Source organism: Zeus faber, assembly GCF_960531495.2.
Source record: "Zeus faber genome assembly, chromosome: 17".
Lineage (NCBI taxonomy): Eukaryota > Metazoa > Chordata > Actinopteri > Zeiformes > Zeidae > Zeus > Zeus faber.
In genome coordinates this window covers 11889517-11915976 of record NC_137204.1, presented here as the reverse complement: position 1 = coordinate 11915976, position 26460 = coordinate 11889517, and the positions used below count along the sequence as shown (strand labels likewise).

General features: G+C 43.3%; 2 protein-coding genes across 2 annotated transcripts; both read left to right on the top strand.

The window, feature by feature from the left end:
• Positions 1 to 1661: 1661 nt before the first annotated feature.
• On the top strand, positions 1662 to 4344 carry ppp1r3b (protein phosphatase 1, regulatory subunit 3B). The gene is made up of 2 exons (XM_080017844.1): positions 1662 to 1728; positions 3457 to 4344. Exons 1-2 carry the CDS (start codon positions 1706 to 1708, stop codon positions 4313 to 4315), a joined length of 882 nt encoding a protein of 293 aa, XP_079873970.1. The 5' UTR covers positions 1662 to 1705; the 3' UTR covers positions 4316 to 4344.
• A 3185-nt stretch (positions 4345 to 7529) lies between these two features.
• On the top strand, positions 7530 to 26191 carry mfhas1 (multifunctional ROCO family signaling regulator 1). Its single transcript, XM_080018271.1, has 2 exons — positions 7530 to 10792; positions 24746 to 26191. The coding sequence occupies exons 1-2, from the start codon at positions 7900 to 7902 to the stop codon at positions 24874 to 24876; spliced, it is 3024 nt and encodes a 1007-aa protein (XP_079874397.1). The 5' UTR covers positions 7530 to 7899; the 3' UTR covers positions 24877 to 26191.
• Positions 26192 to 26460: the final 269 nt, after the last annotated feature.

The following is a 26460-nucleotide window of genomic DNA, read 5'->3' as shown; positions in this document are numbered from 1 at the left end:
GAGCAGAGAAAAAAAAAAAAGATTTACACAACTGACTGATGATGCAAACCCCCTTTCCAGTGGTTGCAACAAATTGAAAGTGTAGCCTCTCTTTGCGGTGATAATTATATAACGTCAGTACTGCTGCTGATTCTTATTCCGAATTTTATAGTACGTCATATTTGAGTGTTTTTTTATCATGGAAATTGGAGTCCCTGCATTTTCACTATCTAATCATAAAGCCACAAACAAGTTGGATATAAAAACAATGCACAATGTTGTGTTTCAACCTATATCTGCAATTATGTCAATTACATTTTATTTATAGCTCTGATCTTCTGAACCGTTGGCCTATGTTCACTGTTGCCAGATGATAGATCTGTCCAGTTGGAACTATTTGACAATTTAGGGGAAAAAGGTAAATTTTGCCCTTAAACGTTCTCCAATACATTATATTAAGGGAAAAAACTTGACACTATACAGTATATATTGTATGTGTATGTAAAATATTATATTATGTTATAAATTGTAGGTATCTATATTCAAGACTGTTTTCCAAATCTGAATAACTAAAACGGGGTGAAAGTGTGGTTTATTTAAACCACGATAGTAAATTACATACGTACATGAGGTATTCAATTATTAATGTGTACTATCTTTTTCTATAGGCATATGCCTATAGAAAAAGATAATTCATATGCCAGGTTCAGGTTGCCATTCACGGTTCAACCTGGCATCAGAGGCAATAAAGCTTGGCACACCTAACCAAGCCAAGGGGTCGAGACTCATGGTTGAGCACTTTTTGTAAACTATAAGAATTTTTGTTCATTTGGTTCATTTTGTTCACTTGCAGACGTGCTCCTTTACCACAAATCTAATAATTAAACATGGTTACATGTATATTCAGAATCAGTGGTGGAAAGTACTTAAATCCATTTTTCACATATCTCTTTTTCATTCACTTCATTCATTCATTCATTCTCATATATATATAAATATACACCGATCAGCCGCAATATTAAAACCACAGACAGGTGAAGTGAATAACATTGCTCATCTTGTTCCAATGGCACCTGTCAAGGGGCGGGATAAATTAGGCAGCAAGAGAACAGTCAGTACTTGAAGTTATGCAGTGGTGAGCACCTACTGAAAGTGGTTCAATGAAAGGACAACCGGTGAACCGGCGACAGGGTCACGGGCGCCCAAGGCTCATTGCTGCAGGTGGGGAGTGCGTTTTGTCCGCTTTTACAGAAGAGCTACTGCAGCACAAAAACCTTACAAAGTTGACGCCGCTAGGATGGAAATGTGTCAGAACACACAGCGCGTCGCAGCCCGCTGCGTACGGGGCTTTGTAGCCGCAGACCGGTCACAGGGCCCATGCCGACCCCTGTCCACCACCCAATAGCGCCTACAATGAGCACTTCCGCATCACAAGTGGAGAATGGCGCACTGGAAGGAGGTGTGAGACATTGTGTGTCATTTGTGCTTTGAGTGAACGGGCGCAGTGCTTCTTCCACCGCTCCTTAATTCAAAATTCGCCTGGGGATGAAAAGGGTTAAATCGACCGTTCCCACGGGCTTCGCCGTGATTGGCCACGGGGCCGCCGTTCACGTGAACCAGGGGTGAGCTTCGAACGAGCGGCTCTCCTTCTCCTCAGGTTGGGGAAGTGGGGAAACCTGGTTTTCAAACTTCATCTCAATCGAAAACGTCCCAAAAGATCGCTGAAATGTTTCAAACCAATTGTTCAAGGTAAGTGCGAGATGAATTAGTTGTAATTGTTGTTTTAAATGCTGATCTTGTCTTTTAAAACCAGGGACATCATTTCAGCAGTGGCTGAAGAAGTACTCAGACGTGGTAGTGACATGTTGTAGTACTCTTGCTCTGAAATATACTTATTACAATTTCTTGCATATATAGTGTCCTGGTGACAGCGCCTATACTACTTCATAAAGTGCCTATTCAACCTTTTTTTTAATGTAGATGAGTGCTCCTGCATTCCTTTACAAAGTCCCCATTCAAATAAAAATAAAAAAAGGTTTATTTTATATAAATACAAATCCAGTTTTTAATTGTAATTTTTTCAAACGCAAATATTTGATACCTCAAACAGCCCCATAGGATTCAATGACAGAATTGTCCAAATTGTTACGAGTAACATTGCAATTGTTAATAGTAATAATTGGAATAGTTACTGGTATCTAATAAATAAGTACTAGTACTACTTTTTGTCTAGTGAAAAAATAATAGATACTAGTAACGGTAAGCGGTTACACATGGTGGTTGCTGCAGCTGCTTCTCCCCCAGTCCTCCGCTGGACATCCTGGGTGCTGTTGCTGCCAGTTGGGAGAAGGCTGGTGCTGTAGCCGCCCACTGACTGACACGGACCGCCCTTCTGTGTCCATTCCCTGGGCCGGAGAGTCCCTGCCCAGGTGCCACTGTGGCACCTCCACCTGCCACACGCCTCCAGAGTGGCATTTTGTAATAACAAGCCGGGAGCATACACACCAGTTTATTGTAGGGAGGAGCAAGCCGGGAGCAGATCGAAACTTGTCATGACAGAGGCTCCTTCTGCGCGTGTGTGGGGATGGGTGATTTTCCTGTTTATCGTGGTTGGTCTATCCACCAACAGGTATAACGCCACCCTGATCCTGGGCCCAGTTACCTCGACGCAAGACAGGTGTGGCTGCTCAAACTACACCAACCCCACACCACATACCCCCAACACCAAACAACCCCCCCACCCACCAAGCAGAACTCTATCGGGTTACCAACCCTAACAAAATAAAAAACACTAAAATGACCAGACTCTGACACAGGGTTCCCATACATTGTCCAACAAAAACAGTCCCCTTTCCAGGAGACCTGGAACCCCGGAATAGCACGGTCCATGGGCAACGTAATAGACTACCCTCTCCTCCCTTCCGGAGCGTTGAGCCTTGGGCTGCTGTGCTGTCAGCTAGCTGCAGGCATTTACCAGTGGTGGCTGCTGCGGCTGCTTCTCCCCTGGTTCTCCGCTGGACATCCTGGTAGCGGCTGCTGCCAGTCGGGAGTGGGCTGGTGCTGTGGCCGCCCGTTGACTTGCTGGTGGCTCCAGAGCGTCTTCGAACGGCTCTTCTGTGCCCCTTCCCCGTGCCGGAGAGTCCCCATTCAGGTGCCACTGTTGCAGTTTCACCTGCCACACACCACCCGAGTGGCATTTTCAGGGCCTTCCAACCCAGAGCCACAGGACGAGATGTTGCAAACACACCTAATTTATTGTAGAGAGTGGCAAGATGTAACAAGCCGGGAGCAGATACAAACCTGTGATGACAGAGGCTCTTCCCGTACGTGTGTGGGGATGGGTTATTTACCTGTTGCTCGTGATTCCTCTGACAACACCACAGGGTTATTTATTTTTATGAATGACGCTTTGATCCGGAGTTGACCTATGTTGCTGTATATCTTTTAACCGCTCTGTTTATTTTTTAATCTTCGCAGTGTGCTCAAGATGCCCATCGATCTGGCTTTACCCCTCTTCCTGTCCCAAGAGGAACTTGGGTACAGGAAGGCCTCCGAGCCACGACTAAACCCTTGCCTCAGATTCGAACGTATGAACAGCCTCGATCAGACCACCTCGGCGGACAGAGCGTCGCCGAATCACCGCACCCGAAAGGCCCCAAAGCAGGTGTCTTTCGCCGACCACAAGGGCCTGTCACTGACCAAGGTGAAGATCTTCTCTGAGGCCAACGATCCCATTGAGATCCCACTCAACGTCCGAGAAATGCTTGACTCCGCCCTCAAGTTGACGGCGGCGGAGGACAAGCTGGTGCTGGACTTCACCCAGCCGTCCGCTGACTATCTGCGGTTTTGTCAGCGGTTAGAGGATGACCGTGTCTGCCTGGAGCATTGCATGCTGAAGGACAATGTACTAGCGGGCATTGTGAAAGTAAAGAACCTGTCATACGAAAAATCTGTGACAGTGCGTGTCACCTTTGACGCGTGGAAAAGCCACGTAGATGTGAACTGCTCGTACGTGAAGAAGACCTACCCGGACTCGGAACATGACGCCTTCTCTTTTGACGTTCTACTGCCAGGTCAAATAAAGCCGCACGAGCACGTCGAATTTGCTGTCCGTTACCAAGTTGCCGACTGTTTATATTGGGACAGCAACCAGGGTAAGAACTATAAGATTACCTGGTCTTCGTTGAGAAGTGAGCGGGACCTCTATAACCAGGGCGGAATTTCCTCTGGTTTGGGAATTCATTTTGACCGCTACGGAAGCCCAACATGTTCTCATGGAATCTTCCCCGATTGGCCAAGTTACACAGCGTACGGAAATGTCGGCCCCTACTACTGAGTGTGTAAACAAACCTAAGATACAATGAAAGCATGACAGGAAAGTTGAACAAAACCTCAATCTCTACTTGAAAGACTGTTGTGGTGTGGGGATGGTCTGGTTTGAGCAGCCACATCTGACCTGGTTCTAGGTGATTGGGATCAGGGTGGCTGCATACCCGTTGCACGTTGGTTGGTCTAACGAGCAACAGGTCAAAACCCCCAGCTCCACACACACTCAGGATAGGAGCCCTGTCATGACACATGTCTATCTGCACCTGACCTAATTCCACCTAGCCTTCTCTCTACAATAAACTGGTGTTTACAACCCCCCCGTCTTCTGTGTTTCTGTGCTGGAGGTCCCTGAAACGCTACTTGGGGTGGTGTGTGGAAGGATATACTGCCACAACAGTATTGCCACAAGACTGAAGTCTATCAATGTTTTTTGTTTTTTTTCCAATTATCATCATTATTAGAAGATGCCACATCAAGTATGGGGCTACCACAAGAGGAAATGTGACATTTCTAGTTTATTCTACATTTATTTTAGAATTTAGTTTTTAGAATTTTGTATTGCATGTGACTGATTTGCGGTTTGTATTCCACCAAAATAATTTTCTTTTACAGAATGAATTGATTCCTGTAAGAATTCCATTCACAACGACTCTTCTGACTCTCATTCACTGCGCATGAACTGAATCAAATAAGGAAAAAAGTCAAATCTAACAACTTTTTAAACGGTGACTCATAAATTGCAGAATCTCAAAAAATCCGTCAAACCTTTCAGGACGAAATTTGCTCTGTCTAGCACCAAGCTGGTATTCTGTCTGAAACTGATAAATTGGACAAGTTAGCACAGCCTTGCAATTTTGATTTTGCAACACAAGAGTTAATTTATGTTATTAACACCAGTTACACCATGCACGTTCACAAGTGTCACTTATTGACATATTGAAAGTATTCAATATTGACATTGAAAGTATTGAACATTTTAAGGAGTCAGATATTTGTGACTAATATAATCAATTAAGGAGAATATTGATTATGTATGTATTGTATTTTCAGGCCATTATTACACTTGGCCACTATTTTGATGCAAGATGACATTTTTTCCTTATGACAGTTTTGTTTAGTCTGGTTCATATTTGATCCAAAACAAATTGGGTTGAGTTGTTCATGTTCAATATTTGCCCATTTTCACACTGTCATGTATTATATTATGTAATTTAGCTGACACTTTTGTTAAAAACAATATACAACTTTTCATAAAAGGAAAACTTAAATCTAGATAAAAAATGTTTAGGAAAATAAACATGTTGGATTTGTGGTGGGGTTTTTTTTTCTTCGAATTAACAGTTGTGACTTTCCGCAGGATCGAATTGGGGCTGCTGAAGCAATAGCCTCAGCCGTCCTTAAATTCATATGGTTTCTGTTTCTGGAGTATCCCAAAAGTTAACAGCTCGTTGTCTCAATTGAGAAAGGATATGCAAATGGTATGAAATGAATAGAAAAAGCAATATCCTGTCACCTGTTATTGATTACAATTGTTACTTCACCCTACAAATGAACAGAACTAATATAAGAACATATGAAATGAAAAATACTAAGAGGGTTGCCAGAATAGAGTTGATGTTTGGAAGATAATTTCTCTATCCATTTTGAAATCCAAGGATTTTCTGGTAGTCATCTGGCTGACTTGATCATATCTTTACTAATCTATAGAGACTGCACCAAGTGTCAGAATAATACTCCATTTGCTCTCTGGCAAACGAGGGCGATATGAGGACAAGTTAATATACTGTCCCCATGAGAAAAAAAAGGTTTTTGGCCTAGGCCTATTTTTATGGACAACCCACTAAATATTGACGAAGGGAACTATAGAGCTGTATGAAGCTCAAGGAGGTGACGAGGTGTCTTGTCTTCTAATTTATTTATTTTTTTTAATCAAAAAGTGGACCATTTCATTCAGCAACCACTGTCCTTTTATTTAATCATGACCGTTTGCAGATCTCGAATGTCACCTCGCTTTGCTGACATCATTACTGAGACCCATCTGGTTGGCGATTACATGTATTCAAGATACTGTCCTTTTTAGAGAGACTCTTTAAATTCTAGTGTCGCAGCTCACATAGTAAAATAGGCAATCATTTGAATAATAAAAATAACAAAAGGCAATATTCAACAAGCAGAAGAATTAGAAATAAACAATACATCTTAATATTTACCATAAGATAGAAGAATAAACTTAAAAATGAACAATACACAATAAAAAATAAACAATTAACGGTAATTTGGAAATACACAATAACCTTAGGATATCCAACAAATATAGAAAAAAAATACAATACACCTAAAAAAATAAACAATAAACACACACACGATTTATTTCGGTAAATAAGGTACGATAGTATTTTATTGATCCCCCGAAATTCCGGGAAAATGTATTTTCATTTCGAATATACAATTAACCCATTGATGACCAATTTTAGTTTCTACATATAACTGTCCAACCATTGAACTCCACCAAAATACAAAATAAATAAAAAAAATCTATTTATTGATGTGGACTACTTTCGTGTCATTTATTCACACGCTATATCCTTTTTTTATTTAACAAAATTATACAATCAGCAGCGAAAAGATAGTCCATTGTAAAAAAAAAAACATAACCATAAAAACAGTAATCGAATCAACCAAAAAGCAATGTAAAAATAACTAAATAACTCACTAAATAAATAAAAGTAAAAAGTTCATCAAATAGAGACGCTCACGACGACGGTGACACCAATGCTGCATTCCATCGGCATCGGAACTTGGAAAACTCCGTCCTCCTACTGGGACAAGCGCAAAGGATCGGCCTTTTTACATCAGGATTTCACGTTTTTACGTCATCCTAACGTGCGTTTTCTCCCGCGGGCACAACATTTGTTGAACGAAGCACGTAGCGACTGCGGGCTGACCGATTCACCCCCCCCCCCCCCCCCTCGAACAGAGGCAATGCAACACATTGTCGTGGCGCGTGGGGAAATGACGACCCTAAAGGACCGAGTTTCACCTGAACGCAGCGTACGCAGTTACGCTGAGCCACTTTCACTTCCGCCATGTGTCTCCCCGCACCAGGAAGGGAGGACGGGAGGGAGGGAGGTGGGTCCTGCGCCGTGACGCAGTGTGCTATTCCACAGTCCTGCCGTGGGAGACAGCGGCCGCACTCCCCGACGGCGTCAACAACACGCGCTTCCGCGGAGCAAGGGGGGTGGGGTGGGGGGGGGAGAGAGCTCGGTATTTACCAAACGGATACGTCCCGCCCCCGCCCTGGGAACCGTGAAATGTCGAGCTGTTCGCCCCCCCCTCGTTTTTAGACCTATATCAACGGCGGCGAGCATGTTTCGGCTGCGCGGCGTGGCGGAAGGATGCGCGGGGTGCCGCCGCTCTGGGGTTTGCGCCGCTCACCGTCTTTTTTTCCTCCCCCTCTTTGTGTGAAGCAACGGCTTTGCTGAATGCGCGCGCATCGACGTGGGACGCCCGCCCGCGACGCTCCCCGCCCGGCGCGACCTGTGAGAACTCCCGATGAAAACGGGGAGGCGGATGGGGTAGGGCTGCGACACCATGGAGGGCCGGGAGAACAACCTCAAGACGGCCAGGCTGTGGAGGGACGCCGCCCTCCGCTCGAGGAAGCTGCGGAGCAACCTGCGGCAGCTCACCCTCTGCTCGAAAAACAACCAAAAGATCATCCTGCCCGAAGACATCGACGAGGTAGAGGTTCTCAATCTGGGCAACAACTCCCTCCAGGAGCTCCCGGAGGGCGTGGGGTCCGCGCTCAACAACCTCCGCATCCTCGTCCTCCGCAGGAACAAGTTCACGGCGATTCCTTGCGTGGTTTTTGAGCTCGTGCAGCTCGTGGAACTCGACATGAGCCACAATTGCCTGAGAAGCTGGTCCGAGGACATCGATCGGCTGAGACAATTAAAAAAGATCTGCGTCAGTCACAACAAAATCCAATACCTGCCGTCGCAAATCGGAGTGCTTCAGTGCTTGGAGGAGCTTGACATCAGCTTCAACGACGTCCGTGATTTCCCCAGGTCCTTCACACAGCTCAGGCAACTGCGCACGTTGGATGCTGATCACAACAAGCTGAACCAATTTCCCTCTGAAATCCTGAGCCTGGGTGACCTGGAGGAGCTGGACTGTTCCGGGAACAAGTTTGAGGCGCTGCCAGCAGACATCATGAAGCTGCAGTCCGTTAAGATATTTTGGCTGAGCAGTCTTCACATCTCCAGATTGCCGGACGCGTTCTGTCACCTGCACAATCTCGAGAGCTTAATGGTGGACGGTAACAACCTGACGGTGCTGCCGCTGTCTTTTGGTAATCTCCAGAGACTGAAGATGGTCAATTTATCCTCAAATGATTTTGAGAACTTCCCTGATGTTATTTTAAACATTACAGGATTGGAAGAACTTTACCTGAGCAGGAATAAACTGACTTTTGTTCCGGAGGAAATCGGGCAGCTAGTCAGGTTGGCAAACCTTTGGCTGGATAATAACAACATTACATATCTGCCCGATTCTATTGTGGAGCTCGAGAAACTGGAGGAGCTCGTGTTACAGGGTAATCAAATAGCCATTCTTCCAGATAATTTTGGAAAGCTCTCAAAAGTCAACATTTGGAAGGTGAAAGATAACCCGCTCATTCAACCTCCCTATGAGGTCTGTATGAAGGGGATACCCTACATTGCGGCCTATCAAAAGGAACTTGCACATTCACAGCTCGCGGTTAAGCCAAGGCTCAAACTAGTCTTGATGGGGATGACAAATGCTGGGAAAACGCTGCTCAGGCAAAGTGTCATCACCAAACCGAAGGATTCTAAAAGTGTCCCGGGGAAAAAAGGTATCGAAGTGACTGACTGGGTTGCCGACGCTGAGCGCAGTCTGACATTTCTGGTGTATGATTTGTCAGGGAAGCAAAACTATGACCTCATCAAACCCTTTTTCCTCTCCCCTGGTGCTCTCTACATTATTGTTGTGAATCTTAAAACATATTCGCCCAGGAACTTTTATGCTCATGTTGGATACTTTCTCCACCTTCTCAGTGCCAAAGTACCCCATGCCGTGGTGTGTATGGTGGGCACACATACGGACCTTTGTGGAGAAATGGAGGTGGAGGAAAAAAGTCTAGATATACACAGGCAGATTGCACTACAGGAGAAGAGAGACACTCAGTGCCTGGGAAGCCTTGCCCAGCAGGTGGACCAGGCCTTGGAGCAGGGCTACATCCTCCGCTCCTCCAGTCCCCACATCTGTTTCTATGGAGTCTCTAACAAGAACCTCAGGCGAAAGAAAGCCCAGCTCCAGTATATGCTCAACCATCGGCTGCAGATCCTCTCTCCCGTCCTTTGTGTTAGCTGCACTGAAAGCCAGCAGAACATCCAAAGGCTCAGGGAGAAGCTTATGTCCGTTGCAGACCACAGGGACATCTTTCCCAACCTCCACCGCGTGCTTCCCAAGTCCTGGCAGATGCTTGAGGAGTTGCACTTCAAGCCCAAAGATCTTTGGCTCTCATGGTGGGACTCTGCCCGTTTAGGCCTTCAGGCAGGGCTTACGGAGGACCGTTTGCAGAGCGCCTTATCCTACCTACACGAGAGCGGAAAACTGCTCTACTTTGAGGACAGTCTCACACTGAAAGAGTATGTTTTCCATAATCTCCCACGGTTTATTGCAATTCTGAATGTCTTCTTCCAGAGGGACAAATCCACACTTTTGGACAGGCTTCTGTCTGAAGGAGAGAGGGGGGACAAAGGCAGGGTCAGTCTGGTCACGGAAGGGGAGAAGGGGGAGAAACTCAGAGTTACTCATCTGCAGCACCATGTGGAAGGTTTTATCCAACATGGCCTGTTGCCCTCCAATGTCATCCGCCTGATCCTCAGGCCCCTCATACAGACTCAGCAGGACCTTCATCTGATCATGGAGCTGCTGGAGAAGATGGGGATCTGCTACTGCATCAACAAACCTCGTAGCAAGCCTCTGAACGGAGCCACGGTGTGGTACAAGTTCCCCAGTTATGTCATCAACGAGGAACCCCATGCAGAGGCCTGGGTGAGCGGGAGAAGAGAAGACCTGGCACAGATCTTCTCCGTCGAGCAGCTGCAAATTCAGTACAGTTTCCCTTTCATTTTTCCGCCGGGTTTATTTGCGCGTTTCAGTGTGCAGATAAACAGCCACGTAGTTCAGAGGTCAGATGGAAGGCATCAGATCTTTGCCTATCGCGGTAAAGTCCCTGTGGTGATCAGCTACAGGCCGTCAAGGGCAAAAGTGCAGTCAGAGACCCTGTCCATTGCTAGCCATGCTTCCCTGCCAAATATATGGACTGCATGGCAAGCCATCACTCCGCTTGTCGAAGAGTTGAATGTGCTGCTACAGGAGTGGCCTGGGCTCCACTACTCTGTGCATATTCTGTGTTCCAAGTGCCTCAAAAGAGGGTCATCCAACCCGCACACCTTCCCAGGTAGGTTATGCACTGTCTAACTCTTATTTTTTCTTCCTCTCTTGTTCATACCCTTTCACGTTATCTTTTTTTTTTTGTGACTTTCCCATGAGAGAACATAGTGACAAATTCTTAGAATAGTGTGTTTAAATTGAAGATTTAGATGTTTTCTCAAGCCTAAACAGATTTTACATTTCAGAAACATTAGATGGAAGGCCATATGCATTCTAAGTGAATCCATTTGCAAAACATACACTTTTATTACTCTTTATAGATTAGTATTGTCATTATTACTGTTTTTCATTATCGTAACACTATTTGTCAGGACTACCGTGTGTGTGTGTGTGTGTGTGTGTGTGTGTGTGTGTGTGTGTGTGTGTGTGTGTTTGTGTGTGTGTGTTGCAAAAATTAACTTTTTGATTTGCATATGCCTTTACACACTACACTGAGAAATGTGATTGACAGGTGTGCCGTATTATACCCCTTTCCCACTGCGCAAAAAAAACCTGCCAACATCCGGCATTTGTCATTAGTGGGAAAGGTAACACCAGGATTTCAGTCCCAGGTCAAATGACCCTGTAATAGACACAGGTTTTTATCAGCTCCAGCTCCGATCGGCTCTGATATAAACCGACACCCAGGTCGACCCGCTAAATTTGGCCCCTTGACCGGCGCGAGGCGACGCACATTGAAGTTCTGCACGTTGCCATATATATAGACGGGAATATCTGTGTATCATTCGATTATTTCATATCCCATTTAGAATCCAAAATCGGAAGTTAATGACTTTTTTTCCCACATGGGGGCCCGGTCCTCGCTGCTGAAGGCCGGTGTGCGGTCCAGTGTGGATATACAGATTGGATCAGATTCTTTTGAACGGTTCTTTGTAGGAACGGAGGGAACCGAGTCTCGCTGGGTGATGAGCTGTTTTTTTTTGCAAAGTTTTACAGTTTCATGCGGGTGGTTGTTTGAGTTGCTGGCTCCTCTACTGTTTTCTTCACCAATTACACTGGAATTATGACACACACCTATTCCGTTGAGTTTGTGATGTCAAATGTGACACACCATAAAAAAGAACACAAATTTTGACGTAAGAATTGTTGTTGTTTTTTTATTTTTAATTTGTTTGTTTTTGTTTTACCACTGAAACGAAACGGGTAAGCTGTGAAAGGCTAGCCCAAGTCACATGGACAACACATGTGAGTTGACTGGTCTATGTGGCATCAGGTTGTTTTGCCAGTTCGAATGTCAGTACTGTTACTTTTATCAATGATTATACGTATTAGAACATTTAGCCAAAATTCCTCAGTCTACATTTTTTATTTTTTTTAGGATGATTTGTTTTATCCGCATTGTTTTTTGTCGGTCCGCTCTGACTGTTCAGTCAAATCTTGTTTTGTTGCATTTTTACCTCACTACCCCTTCCCAACACACTCTGTCCCGTGGCCCTGGCCCTGGAAAATACTTTGGCAGTCTCTGTGGATTAGTTCATGTCTGCAGCCTTGCAACTTCGAGTCATTAGGCATGAAGAAGTGGTTTCGGAGCATTTCTTTGGCACTTAGAGGTTTCAGTGCAGCTGCCAGTCGCTAGTTCACGATTTGGATCAATGATCATGCTAAGACGCTAGCGTTTTGACAGACAGCAGGGGATCTTGAAGAGGATAGTTTGAGGCCGATAATGCAAAGAGTTACAGAGTACACATTTATTTATACAAATATTTTTCTTTTAATTCAATACAGTAGTGTCTGTTGTTGTGTCATGTATTTGATGGCAGTTACTTGCTTTTATAACTTGGTAGCTACTTAATATTTCTTTTTATTACTGTTTAGACCTGGAAGATTGAAGATAATATTCATAGAATAGGGGCTTTGTTCCCTCAAAATGTGAAGAGAAACACCCCCTTGACCTTGCCAAGACAGTTATCCAACACAGTAACCAGTACTGGAATGTCAGGCTGGAACTAACTTTTAGTATAACGGTATAAAAACATTGTATTGTTGTAAGACTGGCCCGATGACAGGTCTATAAGCAGCAACCCAACAGAGTCTGACACACTTTGTGCCCCACCCCAAACATATTTTATTGTCCTAAGATCGCCCATAAAAAAACCCACGAAAAACCTTGAGGAATGTCCCCTAGGTATTTGTTCAGGCTTGAAATAACTCAATGTCCCATAATGGTGCCAAACTATTACTCCATCTAAATCATTATATTAGACTATCAGGACACTGCTTTTCATCTAGCCTTTTATGGAAATGATATTTTTGGCTGCCGCGTGTTTAAGTCGGGTTGGAGCTGCAGAGTCTTGAGCAGACTAAACATAACGGACTCTGCAACACAATTTTTCTTTTGCTCGGTCTAGGTGACAGAGAGAAAACCCCCAGGACTTTAAAAGAGTTGCGTTTCCTCTATTGTCAGGAAACGCAGATTCAATTGCTGTCTGAGGTAATATTGCAGAACCTTTTACACGGGTAATTATTTTTCTGAGATAAGATTTTGGTGAAATTTGACTTTATGCGTTACGGGAACTCTTCAGAATGTTTAAAGCTCAGTACTGAGCTTTAAACATAGTGACAAGCAAAGTGAAGGCCACAAACTCCAGCCCTGCACATTCCCACACAATTATTTTTCATTACCTATTGGCATGGTAGGCTATCATTGGCCAGCTGTCATAAGACTTGAATATTGGGGGGCATGTACATTTCAGACAATTGGTCAGCAATGCATAAGGTTGTTCTAAGATTGTTATGTATATCAAATGAGACATTTATATTTTCCCAAATTACATGCATCTCTGCACCTTAATTGCACCAGTATCATGCAGATTGCTTTGAGTAGATATCTTAAGCCGTCTGGGGCCCACACCTATTGAAGAATTAAATCCAGAACCATAGACTTGTCCGATAATAACCCGTCTGCTCTTTATGAAAAGACCCGGTAGCTCATTCATAACTCCAGAAGTTCAAAATGTCTTATTTTGACACTAACCTTAGCCTTTTCTAAAGGTTTGTTTGTTTGACAGTATCATCCCGTCAAGTTATTTTGTAATTCTAGAAACCCGTTACTGCCTCTTCTGAGAATGATTGGTCCGGGTGTTGCCGTTCATTGATCAGCTGTGGTGCGCCAAGCTCAAGCGGTGCACTTTCCCATTGATAGATCGTCTTACCTTGTCAGACTCACTGCCGCTAGGCAAGCCCCTGGTAATCCCTTTAGAGGATATGTTAGGATTAGGCAGAGTTGAAGATCCCTTCAGATGACCAGCCAGGCAGCGCAATGCAGCATAGGTGATTTCGTAATGAACACATGGTTTATCGGCCTATCCTTGTATTCATTAGTGTCTTTCTGTCCGCCAAAATACATCAATGTAAATATTGAATGTAGGTTCATATATATCAGTATATATCAGCCACATCATTAACCACCTGCCTAATATTGTGTAGGTTTCCCCTCGTGCCGCCAAAAAAGCTCTGACCCATCGAGGCATGGACTCCACAAGACCTCTGAAGGTGTCCTGTGGTATCTGGCACCAAGACGTTAGCAGCCGCAGATCCTTCAAGTCCTGTTAATTGCAAGGTGGGGCCCCCTTGGATCGGGCTTGTTGTTCCAGCCCATCCCACAGATGCGCGATCGGATCAAGATCTTGAGAATTTGGAGGCCAAGTCAACACCTTGAACTCTTTGTCATATTCCTCAAACCACTCCTGAACAATTTTTGTCATGTGGCAGGGCGCATTATCCTACTGAAAGACGCCACCGCCATCAGGGAATACCGTTGCCATGAAGGTGTGTACTTGGTCTGCAACAATGTTTAGGTAGGTGGTACGTGTCAAAGTAACATCTACATGAATGCCAGGACCCAAGGTTTCACAGTAGAACATTGCCAAGAGCATCTCACTGCCTCCACCAGTTTGCCTTCTTCCCATAGCAATCTTGGTGCCATCTCTTCCCCAGGTAAACGGCACACATGCACCCGGCCATCAACATGGTGTAAAAGAAAACGTGATTCATCAGACCAGGCCACCTTCTTCCATTGCTCAATTGTCCGCTTCTGATGCTCACATGCCCATTGTAGGTGCTTTCAGCGGTGGACAGGGGTCAGCATGGGCGCTCTAACTGGTCTGCAGCTACACCGCTCCATGCACAGCAAGCTGTGATGCACTGTGCGTTCTGACACCTTTCTGTCATAGTAGTAATTTGTGCTACAGTAGCTCTTCTGTGGGATCTAACCAGACGGGCTAGACGTCGCTCCCCACGCGCATATATACATGACCCTGTTGCCAGTTCACCGATTGTCCTTCCTTGGACCACTTTAGGTAGGTACTAACCAGTGCATACCGGGAACAGCCCACAAGACCTGCTGTTTTGGAGATGCTCTGATCCAGTCGTCTAGCATCACAATTTGGCCCTTGTCCAAGTTGCTCAGGTCCTTACTCTTGCCTGTTTTCCCTGCTTCCAACACATCAACTTCTAGAACTGACTTTTCACCTGCTGCCTAATGTATTCCAACCCTTGACAAGTGCAATTGTGACAAGATGATCAATGTTATTCACTTCACTTGTCAGAGGTTTTAATTTTGTGGCTGATAGGGGTATATTCAATTCAACAATTATCTTTGGTGTAATATAATCAGAAGCACTTGGTTTCAATTGATGCTGTAAGATAAGGTAGTTATACAAACACGGCTTCAAGCCTTGGAATTGCCTCGTAATTTGCTGGCTTTGTAAATTTTATAGAGTTAACGGTGGAATAGTTGGAAATTGTGCAACATAAGTTTGTAGCACAAGACTGCAGATCGGGTGGAAATTTGGAGCCCTGTCAGTCTAACTTCAACTGTCCAAGTTTTTTTTCTCCTCTATATTTTGAGCAACAGAACAAGTTGGAGTTTGAAATATTTTGTCTTATTTAAAACCAGAATTTTCATTTGATATCAATACTTGATATTAGTTAAACACCCCCCCCCCCTTCAAGTCGGCTGGGAAGTGATATTTATTTATATTAATTCCAACGTACAGTATACTGGAAACTGGTATAAATGTACTCCTTACTTAACGACGAGTTCCGTTCCTTCGACCAGTTGTTAGGTGACTTGGTGGATAAGCGAGGACCCGTGTTATTTCACGGTAAGGGGGCGTGGCCATTGCAAACGTTAGTGTAGTGAATACTGACAGACTGCGGGAACGAGACTGAAACTGAGAACAGTGATGAGATAAGATGTATATAGTGTGTGTGTGTGTGGGTGTATATATATATATGTATATATATATATAGTATATAAAGGGTGATGCGTGATAAGATGCTTGATGCTGAGACGCTGTGGTATTGTACACAGTATACAATACAGACTGGTCAGAGAGCTGGTCCTAAGTCCGAACAGTCATCAAACAGGTAGGTCGTTAATAGAGGAGTACCTGCGTATCTACATTAGGGGTGTCATGATTCTGATAAGAAATCTAAAATCGATCCAAATTAGCGTTTGCTTTCATTGGTTTTTTTTTGGGGGGGTTTTTCATTCCCCTCTGGCAAAAATAGCATTTGTTTTTCTGTGTTTATTTTGGTGAGTAACATAAAAGTAGTGTAGTAAGTAATTTATTGTTTATTATTCTAAAGTCTATTTTCCCTAAAGCGCTTAACTGTTTAGGCGTGTTGTTTAAATATTGTCATATTTTTGTTATTATTTATAGTTTTTAATATTAACATAAAAGTTACTTATTGAGAAACAAGTGCTTTTCTTTGCAAATCAAGACTCGATAGTCTAACAATGGCATAGCCATGAGTGCTGAAAAAATGTGTTTAAATCTAATCAAATCGTGACCTTACAATCGAAAGTCAAATTGAATTGTACATTTGGAGCATCGTGACACCCCTAATCCCCCTAATCGAATATGTGTGTATACATGTATATAACGACACTGAATAAAATAGATATTATTTTTGTTTTGCAGTGCATAATCTCACTGGCGCTGGTGAGCAATCACTTAGAAGATGACAATCCTGTTACATCATGTGGAATAAACCTGTATTATCGCAGACATGTGACGTACACTAGTGTAGTCGGCTTTTTGCTGAAACAGTGATGTCACCCTTTCCTGTTGTGGATGAATGTGACTTCATATTTTGATTATAGTGTGTGATTAACAACTGAGACGACCTGTCGATTGGACTATTTTGTCGTGAGAGGTTCAACCGGACATTAAGTCAGGCATATTTGTGTTTTATATATGAATGTATTTTCATGTCATCATGTTTATATGACAAAAGGATAGATGTCCTTTTTAAATGAAGGGACATTTTGCATCTTAAATGGACTATAATGAAATGGTCAACTGGTATCTACCATCTATACTAAATTATACATTTGGTTGTTAAACTATTAACTTTGGATTAGAAAGGGGAATGGTGGATATTGCTTATTGGGGTATTGTAAAATGTGATCTAAATGCACATATAACAAAGCTATTAATGTATATACATCATGGCATATAGTCATTTGGCACCGAATGCATCTAAGTCTATTGTGCTCTAAATTTCACCCCTCCAAGTTTGTGCCGGAAACCAGAGATTCATCAGACCAGGCCACCTTCTTCCATTGCTCAGTTGTCCGGTTCTGATGCTCACATGCCCATTGTAGGCGCTTTCAGCGGTGGACAGGAGTCAGCATGGGCGCTCTAACTGGTCTTCAGCTCCACAGCTCCATGCACAGCAAGCTGTGATGCACTGTGCGTTCTGACACCTTTCTATCATAGTAGTCATTTGTGCTGCAGTAGCTCCTCTGTGGGATCTAACCAGACGGGCTGGACTTTTCTCCCCAGGCGCAGGGGGCCGGCTTAAGTGTTAAGCCCGCCCCGTTTCCGGAGTGTTGCGAGGATATCCTACTAGGGTTGGGTGATATGTCAAAATCTTTCTCCCAGCCACCGTCAGCCCAACAACCGGCCACAGAAGCCAGCCCCGCTTCCAGCAACATGATTGGTCTAACCATATAGGAGGCGAAAGAAAGTGAAACGCCCCGTTTATACACATTTTAGTGCCACTCCCATCAGACTTTTTGAGAAGTCTGATTTCTGAAACGAATAGTGATCTAACCATAGGGAAGAGTGGTAGAAAAGTTATTGTTGTGTTACAACTGTAGATGAAACAGATTTTGTTATTCTTGAAAAACAAAACATGAATTAGTGTGTAAAAAATCTTCACACCATCATTCATGCATCTTCATCCATCATGACTACAACCATTTTTCACTATAGTGATTTAAGTGGGGTTTTTTTTTCAGCTGCGTAGCTGGGCCAGACAGGAATTGTAAATATGAATTTAATATTTGATAGCTACAAATTAAATGTTTTAAATGTTATTATTGTAATTTTTTTTTTTAAGTACACAATATAATTTCAGTTTTAATCTTTTTCTGTCTAGTTTTAACTAAAATGTTTTTTCACACCCAGTATTCATTTTTAATTCAGTATTAGTTACCTGTACAGGGATGCAAACACATGTTTGGTGAAACAAGGTCTGACATATACTTATGGTGGTAGCCAGGCTTGGGCTTGGGCAAAATTCCAATCGGCAATCGCTGGGGAAAGCTGAAAGCTGTTTACGCGAGCGTGTTGTAGACGGAATGAAGACAGACCCGGATGAAGTTGACGGAACGTCAAATGACGCAATGCTTTTGTGAAGCTGACAATGTCGCTCCTGGTGTGGCCCGGGGGGTTAGTGAACGAGTCCACTAGTTAATCGAACTGGGGTGGCGTTGTTCTCTCGGACGGATAAAAAAAGAAAATCAATAAGAATAAATAAACAAGATCAATAAGAAAATAAAAGCTAAAATGGGTTGCTGCACCCCCCCCCCCCCCCCCCCCCCCCCAAAAGAAAAAAACTCTTCAGATCGGTTTTGGACAATTCACACAATTTAGTCACACAAATTCACGTAATAACCTCTTCTGCCGTCCACTGTGATTGACTCTTTGGCTAACAGCGCTGTCAGCAGCCTGGGTACAGTAACACAAAGATTGGCCGTTAATCTCCAAAGCATTACCGTAAAATTAGCCTATAATAAGTTAATAGAGCAAACGTTGCCTCCTGTATGCCAGATCCATCCTGTGGCTTGTCAGTCGCACCAAGTCAGATTGGCGCCAAGACTTCCCAATCAATTTGCACATAAGCTTGTGATGTTGACGGGTTAGTCAAATTTTTCACCCACCCCACAGTCAGTCAACTTAATTTGCTTCGCCATGGTCTATTAAACAGGTGCCTGCGCATACCGGTGTGCACGTCTGGTTCCGACTGTAACAGCAATACTTAAATATCACTAATGCAAGAAATGTATTTATTTTGGAGTGCACGTTTTGCTGTTCGCTGTCCCTGTTTTTGATGTAAAAGTGTTGACAAAGGGGGCACCCAGAAGCCTCGAAATGGTTGCCAATTGACCGGGTCTGGTTACCGAGGGAAACCGTTACTGTTGAGCCCTGGACTACTTTACTGAGTATCTAAGGGCCTGCGAATCACAGCGGAGAAGTCTTTGTCCATGCTTTATGAGACTGGTGAGAATATCTTGGCCATTAATTGTAATTGTTTTTGTGCCGGGTGTCCTTCTCTGTTAAACTCCCAAGCATCATCACACTGTCATATTGTGCTTCATTTCTCTATTTTGCAGACAGAATAGAATATGAAAGAAACAAATGAACCATATGGCGTCTTTGTTCCCAATTTCCATTGCATGTCAGCTACTGGCAGGAGCAGAGCAGCATTCCATTTTTTGGTATTCTCGGCACTGCATCAATCTCGTACGGGGTTGTCGAATGAGATCAGATTTGCGACTTTGTAAAATGACTGGTGTCGGGTTAAGTCTGAACCACGCTATAGGCTACTTGGCCCGCCAGACCCAGACCTGCATTACACATCGCAGCGCCAGCTCTGCAGCCAGAACAAATAGCACAGGCCAGCTGTGTACAAATCTAATCGGCAGACACATCACACACACACACACACACACACACACACACACACACACACACACACACACACACAACAGCCCAAGCTCCCACGCACTGGATCACCAGAAGGCTGCTAAGCCTCTCATCCCTCCAGCGTACGAGTGAGGGCATGCACGCTCCAGCCGTAGCTCACAATCCAGTCTTCTACAGATTAGGCAGCTTTGGAGAAAGAAAAGGCAAATTCAATAAATCACAAAATAAATCAATTACAAAACAAATTTATAAGACATTGGAAGTCTTGTTCGAGTGTCATTCATCTCTTGTAATTTTCCTTATGACCCCACTGCTCCCTGATCGGTCCTGTTGCTGTTACAACACTCCAGCGCTAATCCTCTGAGCCGGCGGCCTTTATCTCGTTCATTCTCGCTGCTCGCTTCCTGCCAGAGCACACTAAGGCTTCATATAGAGGCATCGCAAATGGCCGCTGCTCTTTACTGTGTCTAAGTACTCAGGCATTTCTAACCTCATTACTTGGCAGCATTAGGCAGCGAATGTGTCTCCGTCCCTGCAACCTGAGCTGCGGTGACTATTTCCAGACAATGTTGGGTGTCAGCTCAGCTCTTTTTTTTTCTCCGACCCGGTTTGAAAAGGTCAAGCTCCATATCGTCCCGCACGTCGGCTTCTGAGACACTTCCCGGTCAGATTCACACTCAACACTAAATTGTATGATCGGTGTGATTACTAGTGGGTGGGACCTAGGTTGCTGTATAGCGGTGGTTACCAGACCTCTTACAGTCCGGTACCTCTTCCACATTCAACCTCCAGCCATTCAGTTCATCTGAGCGAGGATCACCCAAAAGTACCAGCCAGTTTGAAAACTGAAATGGACTGGAAGAGACTGGCTCAGACTTAGTGGAAGTCTGGTGAACGACTCTTTTTACTGAGTGAATCATCAGGAACCAAAAAAAAAAAAACGAAAAAGAGTCAGAACTTTCATTCGTCTCGAGCCCTGGAGAGTTTGAAAATGTGAATCACAATTATTATTATTTTTTTTTTTTTAACGCATTCCTCGGTTTGGGAATAGTTGTTGTATACAATCAAACACGTTGAGTAATTTCCTTTTCTTAAATAATGGGTTGAACTGCTTTCAATGTGCTGCTTCCTGTTTTGCAATCCATCACTAGATTTGGTAGTTATCACGAGATGTGAGCAGACTTTGAAAGTAAAATGTTTGCACACATCGCTCTCCAAGTCTCATCCCTGCGTCGAGTCATAAAATTGATATTACGAGTAAATGTGTTGGAACCTGTCGTAATGTGGTACTAGCATTTTTGGAACCTTGTTGGAAGGGCAAATACATATAACCCTTTAACGCTCTCAATATGATATGAAATAGGTAACGTCAGTCCCCATTTGGACAAGAATCGTACTTTAAACTACCGTTGTGGTTTTCTGCTGGTCCTTAAGCTAATTGTTGTCCGGGTTCAGGACCTCATTTGTCCAATGGTGTTGAAAGGGGGGGGCGGGGGACGGTTATTCCCGGAAACTCTGGCTGATTTCTGCTGCGCCCCATGACTAAACTCTGACTCAGATTTCAAAAAGATGCCCCGGCAAAACTATAGCTTCACTTTTGATGAAGGGATGATTCATAATTTAGAAGGCTTTTCCCCATCAGTCTCCATTGTCTTTCATGTGTGAAGTACTGGCTGAGCTTGGAACGTTGCACTTAGAAATGCAAATCATTGTTACTTTGTGTAAATATCATCGAAAAAGCATTTCTGTGCGTACATGTGTGTAGTTCTTCAAGGAGTGACCGTGCCGTTCTGTCGAAAACGACGCCGCAGACAATCATGAATGGAAGTGCTTGACCTAGATATACTTTTTCGGTATACATGTTGGAGATGAGTACAGACTTGCATGGTTGTTTGTTGAAACTGTGGAATGTCAACACTGGATGCAGTAGTTTGCCATGGCTTTTGTCGGCAATAAGTGAGTTATTTTTGATCATTATAATGTTTCGTTTACATTTAAAGAAAATTCTGAAAAATGCTGTGTGCTTACATCAAGGATGCCACATGACATTTTAGTTGATTGTCATAAATGTGATTTACAATTAAAATTTGTAATTTATTTTGTCACTATCATAGTATGAGCTTGTAGTTGTGTAACAAGGGTAACACTTTCTTTTTTTTAGGTGATAAAACTGAGAGCTGCTGTAATAGGCGTAAAAAAAAAATTGACCAGACTTATGAAGAGTATCCATTTATTGACATTGAAATTTCAGGAAGATAGTTAATTTGCCACAACTCAAACATTTTTGCCAAAATAGCTAGTTTGCACAAGTGACAATAAGAAACGTCGGAAATCCTGATAAAATGCATAGTTTGCGCCATTTTTTTCTGCATAACATGAAATGAATGTCTCAAGGCCAAATTATACTTCCGTCATCCGACTTCTATGCACCAGTGATGAAAAGTTACTCTTTTTGAAGATTTGGCTCTCGCAAGTGGCTCAGTGAACAGATTTGTTCAGTTTTTTCCGACTCTTGGTCCGTTTGATTCCGTTGCTGTAACTTGCACCTGCGTGACCCAGACTCGCGGATCTTGGTCTGCGATTCGGAGTCATGGGCGACTCCTGAACCGGATCGCGAACGAGATCCCAGAGCCGCGAGTAGCTCTCCACTTCCGAGCGAAGTGAATTCTACTGCCACTGTTTGGCAAAACATGGAAGCCTGCGGTGATTGGGTGTTACCCGTTTTGATTTCCTGTGTGGAGCGCGTGATGTATGCGGACACCCAAATGAAGTATGTGCAGAACCCCGTGCGCGTCCGCTGTCCGCATCTGTGTCCCTTTTGGACTATAATCAAGCCTCCACGTTATTGTCAGGTTCTCATTTTTGAAAAGGAGATTTCTTTTAAGACAAACGCTTCCTCCGTTAGACGTCATTTAGCCACAGTGAGAAGCTGCAGTATAATGTTAAGTTTCACAATCGTAATGCCATCAGAGAGGTTTTGCTACTAACAGTTATAAATATGGCTTGGTAATGTTTAAATGTTTTATGATACCAGTTCCAGTACGAGTACCCTTAAAGTGATACTGATACTGATACCAATAAAGTACTTCATTGGATACCTTTTTTTCCCTACAACACCCATCATGTGAATGGAAGCATTCCGTTGCCTAAAATGCCACCACTCCTCCCCAACCAAATTATTTTTACACTTATACATTTTGAAAGTGTTCAAATTATTGAAATATTTATTAAATTACTGTAGAAAAGTGTACAATGAAGTACTTGGGCTGTGTAATCGTAAACAAATAGCCAGTGCAGGAGGAATGATTAGGGCGAGGGAAAACCCTGTTCACTCTTCATATGGACACCTGACTGTTGTTTTAAGGTAGACTTAAAAATAATTGTGAACCTATGCTTTAACAGACTGTTGTAGCCGCTGCTGCGGTAGTGAGCCAATCACACGTCGCATTACGTTGATAAACGCTTGCGGTGATTGGCTGGCTTGTAGCTGCTGCGGTAGTGGGTCAATCACAGTTGCATTTAATCGAGGAACACTTGCAGTGATTTGCTACGAGCAAAACCATACAAATAGTCTCTTTTTTTTTCCCTCTGGATACAAAAATAATCGAATGCAGGTATTGTTTGGATGGAGAAGTTTAGATACTACTTGGTATTGGTTTATTTGAATAGATACCTTAAATGTATTGAGTACCAATACCCAGCCCTAGTTCTAAATGACAGGAACAGACATTTTAATAAGACCTGGGTTGAACAAACGCTGAAATCCTTTAAGGAAATGATGGTGATCGCAAAATAGTGAACCTATTGATCATAATTCTAATAATACAATTTGGGTCAGCATACCAGCCAGCAAGCAACAGCAAGTGACCCCCGCTCTCACCATTTCTAAGGCCCATATTGCTTACATTAAGACTCACAATGGAAAAGGAAGAGGAATTGCCGGGCCAAGGCCTTTTGGAAACTATTTCTGAATGGATTCCTTCGCTGTTATTGAAAGCCAACATCCCATTGAGAGTTTCCTGGAGACAGGAAACTCAAAATAGTCTAGAGAAGTGGGTTTTTCTTTTCATGGTAGGGTGACAGGCTTTCTGCTGGATTAGAGAATAGAAACGTTGCGAGGGGGAGGAAAGCCCAGCAGTAAGCACTCGATTTGGTATTGTTGCATTTCAAGTATTCTCACAGTGGTTGTCAGTCTGGTTACGTGGCTGGCGGTATCTTGTTGAGATAGACACAAGGACAGATTCAGCTGATGATTCTGTAGCCATAATAGCTGGAACACCCTTTTTGTGTCTGGCTAACTTATGACTAATTTCATGCCGCATAAAAAAAAGAAAACCAAACCTAATCCTGTGAGCCCATAAGCACATGCAGAAGCACCAAGCTCAGGCATGTTCTCTTCTGTCCAGGAGATTTGGGTGCTTGGGAATGGGCTATGAGCCTACTCTGTTTTTGCATTGGGTCTGGAAACGCGGGTCTTTCCCCCCCCTTTGTTCGGTATATGTGTAAGACTTCTAATACCACCAGGAAAAATTTGGTTGGGTTCAGTGAGTTCAACTCCTACTAGGGCTTCAGAGGCTATTTCAGTTTTCTCATCGCCCTCAGTGAAGAAATCAGGACAGTCGTGCTGTCACGAGACAAGAGATCCATCGTTGATCCCGACGACTATTTAGTGAGCTTATAATTATTTAAACAAATACATTTTTTATTTATTTTTTGCCATGAAGAAAAAAGCATTTGCACTTCTCTCTCATTCACTCACGCACCTAAAACATTCAAACAAAGTGATGTAGAGCCCCCTTCTGGAATATGCCTGATATTACCTGCTACTTCTAGTGTGTGTGTGTGTGTGTGTGTGTGTGTGTGTGTGTGTGTGTGTGTGTGTGTGTGTGTGTGTGTGTGTGTGTGTGTGTGTGTGTGTGTGTGTGTGTGTGTGTGCGTGTGTGTGTGTGTCACAGGGGGGGGCTACACAATGTAAGGCAGGTGGTTTTAACCTGTGTGTGGGTGTGTTTCTTTCCCAGGTGAGCTGCTCAGCCAGCCGCGCCCGGAGGGCCTGACTGAAATCATCTGTCCAAAGAACGGCACAGAACGGGTCAATGTGGCACTCGTGTACCCCCCTACCCCCTCAGTGGTCAGCCCCTGTCTCAAATGACCCGTGGGCCCTGTCTCTGATCAACGCTGGTGTGCCCTGTCGCCGTGCATTCTGCGAGCCAGTTCTCCTGCCCGACCTTCTTCCAAAGCCACGTCTCCCTCGGGGGGGCCGCAACACAGTGGACTTATCCGTCTGTGTGCCGTGTAGAGACACTCTCCGTGTTGTTATTGCATTGTCATCACTTTCCGCGGGATTTGCCATCGCGTCGTTCATTCAAACTCACTTTTTCTTAAGAATCGTCATCGGCAGTATTAGTGGTCCATGGATGAGCACAAACCTCAACCAAGGGTTAATTTTAGGCACCGTTGATCTTTGTACCACTGAGGCGTGTGTACATCGAGTTTCTCAGAGTTGTCGTTAAGTTGTACATCTGATGCCACCACAACGTTGAATAAATGGCGTTTGTTTTTTAAAATTTACATTTACATATCCAGTTAATGATAATAAGCAATGTTATAGGGGGAGGGGGGGCAACATTTTTAACTAGTATGCCTTTTACTGTACTCTCACTGCCCAGTAGAACTGTACCACATGCATAGTCAGGACACTTTTGTTTCAACATACTTGGGAAATGAACACCATTTTTATATTTTTTAAAAACTTACTCTTGATAACTTCAGAGACACATTTCGGAGAAATCTTTTTTATTTCACAAATTAGGTAGAATCTCGCACCAGTTTTAGACAATAGGTTAAGTTTGGCTGAACATAAATGCTGCAAAGGTCCTATCTATGTCCAGAGGTTTTGACTTGCTTTAGCAGATGATCCAGGATTCATTGAAAACCATGGAAATCACCACAATCTACCACTTTCACTGCTCAACCGTACAGTTATTTATTCCCTGGATCACTGACACAAGCCATGGCCAATCTTTTATACCTCTTTTCATGCTGTTCCATCAAGATGTTTTTTTCTTTTTATTACTATATTTAAAATAGAAATAGACCTAGTTGTTAAAAAAAAAATTGAAAAGGAAGAAGAGAGAATCAACTTCTCAGTGGGTCTTGTTTCGTGTTATTCATCACACTGCTTTGGTTTATTTGAAGGTGTTTTTCAGTTGTATGAAAATACTGCAAAATGTTAAATATTGAGATAAAACCGTTTTGTTCCTTTTGTACATAATATCTTTATTTTTGTATGTTGACATGAGATGTCACTTGTATAGCTTTGATATTATTTACAGTGCAATGCTGTGCATGACATACTTGGCCGACGTGAGAGTGCACAAACAGTTTTTTATATGTAGCTTGACTGAAAGATCTCACAATGCAACATTAAATACCAAAAACAAATAAACCCATGGATGGTTTCGGTACCAGTGCTTTGTCGTGTGTTATTCATTCTACGAGATAAAAATATATACACATGAGCATTAACAGGAGGGGGCATGGAGGGGTAATACACTCACTATTACATAGTATTGCTTCTTGACAGAGTCCAGTGGTTAAATGGTAACGCTCCACTGGGTTTTGGAGAAATCCAATTTCCAAAACAGGAATAAGTCATTCTTTTGCAAAAAAAAATAAAGTATACACAAAAAAAATTATAAAAAAAAAGAAACAAGTTTTATTACAGTTTTATTGA